Genomic DNA, 10,620 nt, shown 5'->3' with positions numbered 1-10,620 from the left:
CGTGGCCAGCCAAAGCCTGCGCTTCTACCGCTATTGATTGAATAACATCATATAATATAATGATAATAACGATTGTGACGATTATAGTAATAACAATAATAAACGGTGTATTTTTGGCGACGGCTATGTGGACGGTCGTTGCCGGGGCACCTCTGCCGCGAGCGCGCCGCGGCCGGCCTCGTGTGAAAGTCGCCGTCTTAGCTGTTACTTCTTCCGGCGCGAAGAAAGTAAACGGCGGCTAGTGCGTTTGCAGGGTGGTAGGGGCGGACGACCTTGCCCGGGCACGGTTTGCGGGTAAATCCGATATAAAACGCTCCGGAGGATGGTCACTGCATGTCAATCGGCAACGGACTTGCAGACAACGTGGGCAAAGTGAAAAAAGTGAAAAAAAAAAAAAAATTTTGTAAAAAAACGCACACACAGGAGCGGCATAAACACACACACACACACTATGGATCGCCACCAAATTGTGGTCAGTACAGTAACTATATTATATTATATTATTTTTTTAATTTTATTTTTTAACATTACACCGCGTGTAAAATAATAAGTATTATACATACGTTTAGCATGATTTTTTTTTTTGTTTTTAAATTTTTTTTGTTAATTAACTCGTGTTGTGTTTTTTACAAAATCGAAACTAGTGATGCATTCTTTTTTATTATTATTATTATTACCGTCGGAACACAATATATAACTCGGATGTGTACCCAAGTCGGTCGCGGCGCACGAAAACTTTAGCAACACAAAATAATTATATGTACCTAATATGATTCTGGCAACGCACGTTTGTACTTATATATTTTTTATTATTATTTTTTTTTTTTAAACCGTTTATCTAAGTTTTGGCTGTGGAAAGTGACTGCATTTGTGTTTACCGCGTTTCCGTTCGCACCGAAATTTCTCCTCCGAACCTTCGCGTCCCTTACAAAAGTTAATGTTCCCAAAATCATTTCAATAGTATAATTTATTAATAATACATTCAAATGTTACTATACATTAGATATTTTAGTTCTCTTGGGCTTGGTCGTACAATAGCCTACTGCGTTATATTCCCTATGTTTTTTTTTTTTTGTTTTCATTCGACCGACCGCACGTTTCCCACGCGCTTTCCCGTCGCGTTTCCGGAGACTTGAACGCCGGACCGCTGTAATAATTATATTATTATTATTATTATTATTGTTATCTATATTAAGTACACACGTGTTTTACCAGGTAATTACCGACGGGCCTAATAAAAAATACAATCGTATAATCGCGCATTACCCGTAACAGCAGAGCCGACTTAGCAGGTCGGCCATAACGCGCTCTTAACAATGATTATTATTATTATTATACCATGTACAGTGTGTCCCCCCCGTTCAACGCAGCTTTTAGTCAATGTTTAGTCAACATATAATGTTATATGTATGCACAAAAAAAAAAAACAATATTAAAAATTAACTAAGTTCAAAAAAAATGGAAATATGTTTTTAACAAAAAAAATCTACATTTTGCTTTTGACCAAACCATCAACTCCGATTACGATACTACGGTATGTGTGTAACATACTGTACATAATATATAATTAATAACAGAGCTGCTATATAGTCTATAGGCAGAGAGAGCTAGTCGATCCGTTAAGTTTTTTTTTTTTTGTTTGTGGAAAATCTTTTAATACCGTTTTAGATGTTACCGCTAGACCACCGCCATAAATCCCATATGTATACCTCCTAACTACCTGCTAGTTGGAAATCGCTATAATAACGACCGGCGCATAAATAGTCGTTTTCTTATTAACATTTAACATATATACATTGGGCGGTACGTTAAATCGCACGCGTTATCAATTACCGGGCCGGGTAACCCGTAAGTCGGCTATATAAATAAAAAAAATAAAAATGTTAGCCGGCTCGGATCAAGTTTTTTAGGTCATTTCTCTACTGGTTTTCACGTTACCGCGTGTTGGCCGACTCGGCGCAGACAAACAACGTTATACATTTTAACATTTTAGACCGGTATTTTATAATATACATGTTGTTATTTTTTTTTTTTTTTGAGGGGGGGGGAGGGTGAGGGGGCAACTGCACAATACCGTCGTGGTATTTACGGATGTATGCAATTTTAAACCGTTTCTTGCGGGTGGCGTTATCGACTTTACAGCTTGCCAACCGCGCAGGAAACGCATATCAAAACGTCATTTATCATCGCAGAGATCGACACGCGCCGTCCGTGACAATGATCTAGCCGTTATTCGTCGATCGTCGCGTAACGACATCTCGTGTAGGTAATACAACAATTATTACCGACGGGGTCAGCGGCCTCAAGTGCGGCTACCGCGGCAGCTTTGAAGCTCTGTCGATCCCCAGCCGGTGGCGCAATCGTATGGATACCGTGGACAATTGGGTTTTTTGGCACATCGACAACTGTATAGTGATTGACAACACTAGGTGGAGATTTCCTGGGGTTTTGCGTGCTGTGCTTCCCCCCCCCCCGCCTCCGCCCGCACGGTAGTTTACGGCAAACCAGTTGGAAACAAGTGCGGTGCAATTGCATGTAGACATCTCGCTTTTACCCGTAAGCCGTGCCGGCACTTAGGGACCGCGACGGTCACTTTCACCGGGGACGAGAGACGGCGGTGCTGTAGGCATGTGTGTGCGGTGCGGTTATGCAATAGCAGGGACGCGTGGGCAGTGTAGATGCAAACGGTAATTATAGGAAATAGTACGGATTGTTGTAAGCGCGGGATTCGAGCAAAAACGACCGGACGTTGCGCAACCCGGCGGCTTATATATGGGTACAGTAGTGTATTATGCCTTTTTTTGCACTTTCCCCCGGGTAACGTCAAGACCGGGCGTTGATCGAATGCGGTGCGGTCGACAAAATTGTGTTACAATTATTACAACTTGAAATCGCTACTGACACAATATTATATATAGAGCTGGCCGAGCCTACAGCGGAAAACGGAAACATATTATATTAGTAGGCATACGCACTTGCCAAGAGCTGTACAAGACGTGTACAACTAGTTTTCGCCGCCGTGGTGGTACAGTCGCTGTCCCGAAGGCTGTGCACGTTTTTTGCTTGGTAGTTTTTTTTTTATAGTTTTGGAGGGAACAAAAATGTGGATCACACGACCGCGTGCCGTAAGCGGGTGAAAGTCTTGTACGAGCGAGATCAGCTTTTTTTTTTTCTTCTTCTTTCAGTTCGTGATTTCCGGATATCTGCACACATATAGGTGCACACATAAACAATGTATACACGCTATATAATAACATAATATATATTATGATGATGATGATGATGTTCTAGCTAAGGTGTTGTAAAAAAAAAAAAAAAAAAACGTTACACGCGTTTTGTCCAATGTCAACCAAAGACGAGCTGTGGTGCGGTGAAAGCGCGGGCACAATTTTTTTTATTCATTCGAGGCGATATGATAATTTTAATAATTTTTTGGGGTTTTTCTCAGGTGTTCCTGGCGCTCTTGGCCAACGTCGCCCTCGTCTGGTCAAAGGCGGTCGACTTGCCCCAACGGCAAGTGGTGGCCTTCCCCAAAGACCAAGCAGCAGAGTCCAACGTCCGCGAAAAGAAGTCGCTCAGCAATTACCAACAAACCGGTCTGCAGTAAGTTTCTATCACTATCCGTCCGTACTCGATATATATATATATACCCACACACATATATACATATTAATCCGTTAGATAACGCAAACTATATACATGTAACCGATCAGTACCGGCGACTGTATTTACTGAAAGCGCACTTTTAACTATTTTTTTTTTTTTTTATAGAACTACATAATAACTAATGGGAAATCTCACTTGTTTTTTTTAATTTATTTCATTTTTTTTTACACGCTCGCTATACCTACATACATTTCTCTCTCTCTCTCTCTCTCTCTATCGATCGGTTGAAAATAAGCCCTTCACGTTGAGACTTGACCGAGGCAGTTTTTCCTGTTCACCGCGCGATAGTCGTTTGGCTTGTGTTTTTGGACGCGTTCTAAATACATATCGTAATAGAAAACGACCGGCCGGACGTATTATGTATAATATTTCGATTCTCTGCTAAACCGTTGATTAACACATATTAGTACATTAGTCTTGACCGCCGGGTTCTTAACGTGGTTGGCTCGACGAGAGACATGTGTGGTCTCCGTCTGTTTTTCATCGCTTATCCGATGGCAGACCGGCTGCACTTGCTGCAAACACAGAGTGAAAACGAAAAACAACAACACGGCGTTTTCTCCCATCACTCGAGGGCACAAAAATAGTATCTACAAATTACACCTTGTCCGCGGCACTCGAGTGAAGTACTTCACATGCTTATTGTAAGTCCTCCTCCCCTCCCCCCCCCCGGGGGGGCTCTTCCGATTGTTCTTCTCCCGAATCACGACGGACCGCGAGCATAACAACAATCGGCTTTGGTCGTGCGAAACCAATGCCGCCCGCGCGGTATATTTAAATGGGATGTTTACGAAAACAACTGTATAATTACTGTCGGCCGGTCGAGAATACAAAAAAAAAAATATACACAGGACACTCTCGAACGGCGTTTATAATATATATATATACATATAGGAACTCACTCAATATAGCGGCGTGTGTGTATTACAATAGAAACGATATATACAGACAATATTGACAATAAACAAACAACAGGTATTTATGAGGCGCCGTGTTTACAATATGTTACTATTATTATTATTATTATTATTGTTATTATCGCAATAATAATATCACGATGACAAACGTTGCTCGAGACGACAGCGACGATAAGATGAACGTTCGTCGAAAAGAAAAAGAAACAAACCGTCTGAGTAATATTTTTTTTTTCTTCTTTTCGGCACACACACTCACGTTAAATCGACTACTTGTTTTCTTTTTGCGATAGACTACACAAAGACTTTTTTGTAACCGAACGACAAAACACCGACCAAAAAAAAAAAAAAAAAACCACCACTGACATGAGTATGACTTCGTTCGGTAGTTTGCCCAGTAGTAACGCTTGTATTTTTGTTGCATGTATTTACACAGGCAACCGGTTCAGCTGCAGCAGGCCGAGGAACGCGTCGGAGTCCCTGACGTCGGCTACGGCGCCGTCGACGATCACCATCACCACCACGAAGAGCACCACCCTCACCACGAGGAGAAGCTGAAGGGCTACTGGAAGAAGAAGCTCATCTGGAAACCGGACTGGGTGAAAACGTGGAAGCCCGGCAAGAAACAGATATGGAAACCGTCGTGGAAGAAGATCTGGAAGCCCATCTGGGTGCCGACCAAGAAGCAAGGCTGGAAGGAGGTGCACGTGCCGGTGTGGAAGAAAATCCACAAGCCCGTGTGGGTGCCGATCTCGGTGCCGGCGTGGAAGGAGATCAAAGTGCCGGACTGGAAGAAGATCTACAAGCCCGTGTGGGTGCCCATCGAAGTGCCGGCGTGGAAGGAGATCAAAGTGCCGGACTGGAAGAAAATCTACAAGCCCGTGTGGAAAATCATTAAAGTGCCAGCATGGAAGGAAGAACACGTGCCGGACTGGCACAAAATCTGGGTGCCGGAGCTAGTCAAGTCCTACGTTCCCGGATCGAAACACTTGGGCAAGGACTACCACGGTTGGGAGTACGAGGCGCACGACCTGTGGAAGAAGAAGGTCGTGTGGAAGGTGCACTGGAAGAAAGTGTGGAAGACCGTGAAAAAACAGGTGTGGGTGCCCGAGAAGAAGTTGGAATGGAAGGAAGACTGGGTCCAGGTGTGGAAGCCGGCCAAGAAACAAATATGGGTCAAGGACAAGAAGTTGGCGTGGAAAGAAGCGTGGAAACAAGTGTGGCGCACCGAGAAGAAGCAGATCTGGGTGTCCGACAAGAAACTCGAGTGGAAGGAAGACTGGAAACAAGAATGGAAAACGGAGAAACACGAAATCTGGATTCCGGACAAGAAGCTGGAGTGGAAAGAAGACTGGAAACAAATCTGGGTGCCGGACTGGAAGGAAATCTGGCTTCCGGCGTGGAAGAAAATCTGGAAGCCCGTGTGGATATCCGAATGGTTCCCGATCGAGGAACACCATCACCATCACGATGAGCACCAAGACGCTCACGGCGGATACAAGAAATAATCAAGACTGAACTGTTTCGCATCACCAACTACCTACGTTGTGTACATAATATGAATACATCAATTTGTAAATATTGTTATTATTATATATTAAGTTGTTAAAATGTGTTTTTATACTTCTAAACTGTTAGCGTTGTAAGCAAACTGTCTTTAACTTCCACTCCCGTTTTCCACCCTTGTTTTATTTTTTCATTTCCCCTTCTACATAGACCCCATTTGAAACAACTCGGCGATTGTTCTTCGTTTTCGCTATGTATAAATAATATATTAAACTTTTTTTTTTTTAGCTTTAAGACAAACTAAATCAAAATATATAATTGTTTTTTTTTTAAATAATATATTGTACCGTCCTGAATAATAAACATATATATATATATATATTATATGAAAAACAAAATAGAATACAAAAAGTTATTCAATGTGTATAATATATACTACTATACGGACATTTCCTTGGACCTCATTCATGCTTACTTGTTTGTTTGCACTGTGTGTACGGCTTGGTCAAACAAAATGTACTTTTACTTTTATGATATTATAGGTAGGTACAATACCATAGAAAATGACTCGGTCATTAATATGTTGTGGCGGCTATCATAATGCATAATATATACAACATAATAATATCGTATACTGTATACCTATAGTATGTCTGACGTGGGTGCGCAACGCATGCAACACACTGTATGGGAAATAGTTTTGCAATCGATAATAATTGACAAAATACATTATTATCCGTACCCAGGGAATGACCGAACTTAACAAAAACGCGTATAGGGGAAAGTAAGTATGCGCCGGACAAAAGATTTTCAAACAATTTAATTGCAATCCGTCCAAATACCGCCGTAAGACTAAATTATCTTGCTTCTAATTCGCCATTCGTGTGAGACGGTACGCGAAAGCAACAACACAACGGCTACTGACTACTGATTAAACATAAAAAAAAAACCCCCGTCTAAGTAGAAATTTGTTTGTAATTTGGTATTTTTCCGTACAAGGGTTGGTATATGCGAAAAATTCAATTATCTTTGTCCCTATTAGGTAAATTATAGAACCAGAAACAAACTAAATTATCTTTTGAGTTTCGAGTCATAAGTAGAAAGAGGAAAAGAGTATCATTCTGCTACTAAAACTATTGTGGTTGCGCTTTACTTATGAAAAAAAAAAAATCAACGAGTATACTTAGCTAAAATGTATTGTGCTATGACAAATTTTAGTTACTTTATATTATTTTGTATAAGGCTAAGTTGGTATTGGTTTGCACGTGTAACTTTGTTTTAAATTTACTCGACTAGTAGCTAACAGCAAATGTTTCTGTTAAAAAAATAGCTATACCGGAAATACTCTTCATCACTGTTATAGCACATTATAATAATATTTACTTTTCAAAATACCGACGTCAAGCAGAGCTAGAAAGTAATTTCAAAAATTGTATTTTATTGCATTTGGGTGTATGAGATTTTCGAAATTCTGTAATGTCCAACCGAATTTGCCCGACTCTGCTACAGGATTGTAGCCGAGTAATTGAAATAATTCCAAAAGTACACGGTAACAGATTAAAGTTACAGACCGTACATTGTAAAGGCGGTGAAAGTCACCGTTTGTTGTCGTCGATAAAGCCCCCTCCTCCCCTCAGGTAATAACAATATTCAAACGCCTGTATATAATAAGACGTGTTAATAATAAGAATAATATTATTATCTTATTGTTAGCCGATAGCTGATTATAGCTGATGTGGTGCCAACGGGCTCGGTCAATTATTATTATTGTTATTATAGTGGCCATCACGTAATTCGAATTACCAATATTGGCCAAGTATATGCGTTTTTTGCTTATAAGAAAAAAAAAATAGCTCTCGTTCAAAAGAAAATTCCTCGACCCCTCCCTCTTTTCCTATAAAATAATGTGTAAATATTACACATTTTTTATCCGCCAAAATTTACCTCTGTGTCGATTTCCCTATGGACAATCCCCTCTGGTGTGTGTACCTACCTACTTCTGGTACGTCTTGTGTTACTCGGAAAGACTCAATGTCAATATATTTTTTTTTAAATTCTTTTTTAACGCTAACACTATATTATGTAGATAGGTATAAGTTACAACAGCACCATCAGCGCAGGTAATGTATTACTGTGTTATGCGCGGCGTGTGTACCTATTATGGTAGTCATATTAGTGTTTATTAAACCCTATATAATATAATTATACTGTACCTAATACATTGACAATATGAAGCAGCCAACTGTTATATAATCGCTTTTAGAAACCGAGATTGATAATAATTTAAAGTTCTCTATTTGTGCTATTGTTACTCGTAAAATACCAATTTAGTTCAGAGATTATTTGACACAATTTTGCTGCATGTAATGATTTTTGACTCAAACCATAATTTCTGGTTTCTGGAAAAATAAAAATCTTATACTTGGATATTGTGTGTTCAAAAAATAATACGAGTAATGTAAAACAAAAACGACTGACCTTAAACTGTCGCTGTGAATCATTGTCTCCATAGGTATGGGTGGCCGCTATACCGACTATGTTCCAACATGACTTAGGCATTTCATGTGTGACAGGTTTGTTATATTATGGTGTACAGTGTACACTATATTTTTTTTTCGGTACTTTCCGTTTTGAAATGAATAAATGTCGAAAATATTATATTAAACACTTTTAAAAAAATCTACAAGTACCAATCAACGTTTAAAATGTACACATTGCGCTTGCCAAATAAGATGGGCAAATAACATACCTACCAAAGTAGTAGACTTGCAAGTCATCAGTCCCATTTACATAGTAAATATTGTATTCGCTCTTACGTTGCCTAAAATTAGATACATTACCACCTACAATAGTTAAAATCGTTTGCTGACATTTTTTTTTTGGAAAATTTTATTCACATAGGCGTGCCCCAACCAATTGAAACGTTATTAGAAAATTCCGACGACACCTCTAACTGTTCATAGCAACAAAAAAAAAAAAAATTAATCAAATTAAAAAGAGAAAACGGTCTGGGAAAAAATGTCGTGCGATATTATTTGATTAGGATACTGTTATATTATGCATAATCGCGTTATTGGTGTAATATTTATCAGGATGTGACGGTGAAATCCGGTTCCAGCGTGTAGATCATAGATCTTAAATGCATACATACATAGTATATTATTAAGATCTACGCGTAGGAGTAGATTTACCTAAACATTAACGTAGGTAGGTAGGCATATTTTCGGGAAAAATATTCGGAAAATGAGTTTCCGTTTTTCAAAGGAAAACGACAAAATGTGAATTGCATAAAAAATCTATAATGGTCCGACGATAAAACCCAAGCGTGGGATAAACTGCGATGAAATGTTTAGGTACATGTTTAACATACTTACAATCACTTCTTGCTTATATAACAATTTAAATTGCCAAACCTTGCAAAAAAAAAAAAAAAAACACCATTCTAACCAACACTAAAATGAGTAGATTACTAAAACGGTTATTGGAAAAGATTGTAATTACAAAGGTAAGTGTTACAATTAAAAAACAATGCGATCTTAAGTAATTCATTTCCGGTTGAACCGCGACACATTTGTGTTATTTAATAGAATCGACGGTTCGACTTTTGTGGTGCGGTTAACAGCTACTAATACATAATAAAAGAGAAGTGCTGGCTGTATTAAACTTGGCGTGCGAACCGACAGGCTTAAGAAAAAATGAGTCTGCGTTAAATGTATACTATATGTTTTCAACAATAGCAACAATGAATGGGTAGCTAAAAGTTCTCATGGTATACAATACATTCGAGTTTATCTGGAAATTGTGCATGCTAATATTATATTAAATAGGTTGCCGAGAGAAACGTTTGTAATTTGTATACATATATTATTGTGTAGGAAATTAATTTTTTTAAAAACGTTGAAGTAGTTCATTAAAAGCAGGCAAACAAACATCAAAGGGTTGAAAAATTGAATTTTCTATATTCTACTTTTCATTTGGCAAACAAATTTCAATACATAAACAATTTTGACAGACATAAATAAATTAGTATTGACTAGGAGAAGAAGATGATGGAGTGGAAGTAGAATATTCTCAAGAATGTTTATGCACTGTTAAGTTCATAAAAATTTTGACATTTTTTTGCCAACCTTATTGAAAGTTGAATCGTTTTACTGATGACGATGATAATAATTAACTCGTGACAATAACAATAACGATTTTAATAAAACACATTACGACTACAATAGACAATGGTGTACTGAACGATGACAGCTCATAAAAAATAACAATGATTTACAGCCTATTAGTTTTTATAGTAAATCATACTACGAAGGTACCTACGGTGTCTTATTATACCCAACACCTCATATTTACCTATGGCGATTGTCACTAGAAATGCCGGTTTAAACGACAAATCAAAACGCATAAATAATTTAATTATCATAGGTATCAAATAACCAATTGGCCGTTAAGAGAATGTGTGAAAACATGATTTGAGAGCATGAATACTGCATAGTAGTCAGTTGAGCCTAAGTATAGTAATTAAAATCATAAA

At 38.6% G+C, this 10,620-nt stretch overlaps 1 protein-coding gene across 1 annotated transcript; it reads left to right on the top strand.

Annotated features, from left to right (window-relative positions):
* Nucleotides 1-344: 344 nt before the first annotated feature.
* LOC126835004 (uncharacterized) lies at nt 345-6,211 on the top strand. Its single transcript, XM_050567268.1, has 3 exons — nt 345-472; nt 3,449-3,603; nt 5,017-6,211. Exons 1-3 carry the CDS (start codon nt 452-454, stop codon nt 6,086-6,088), a joined length of 1,248 nt encoding a protein of 415 aa, XP_050423225.1. The 5' UTR covers nt 345-451; the 3' UTR covers nt 6,089-6,211.
* The last annotated feature ends 4,409 nt before the right edge of the window (nt 6,212-10,620 follow it).

This window comes from Adelges cooleyi, unplaced genomic scaffold (genome assembly GCF_023614345.1).
Source record: "Adelges cooleyi isolate 19-005CV unplaced genomic scaffold, UGA_ACOO_1.1 ACOO_flye_CR_arks_rails_tigmint_CR_PRNA_21, whole genome shotgun sequence".
Taxonomy (NCBI): Eukaryota; Metazoa; Arthropoda; class Insecta; order Hemiptera; family Adelgidae; genus Adelges; species Adelges cooleyi.
This window is presented reverse-complemented; position numbering and strand designations above follow the sequence as displayed.

Excerpts from the sequence above, each read along its gene's own strand:
- LOC126835004 (XM_050567268.1), top strand. The coding sequence starts at position 452 with ATGGATCGCCACCAAATTGTG. Across the intron at positions 473-3,448 it reads TGGATCGCCACCAAATTGTG|GTGTTCCTGGCGCTCTTGGC; the intron begins GTCAGTACAGTA and ends GGTTTTTCTCAG. Across the intron at positions 3,604-5,016 it reads TACCAACAAACCGGTCTGCA|GCAACCGGTTCAGCTGCAGC; the intron begins GTAAGTTTCTAT and ends GTATTTACACAG.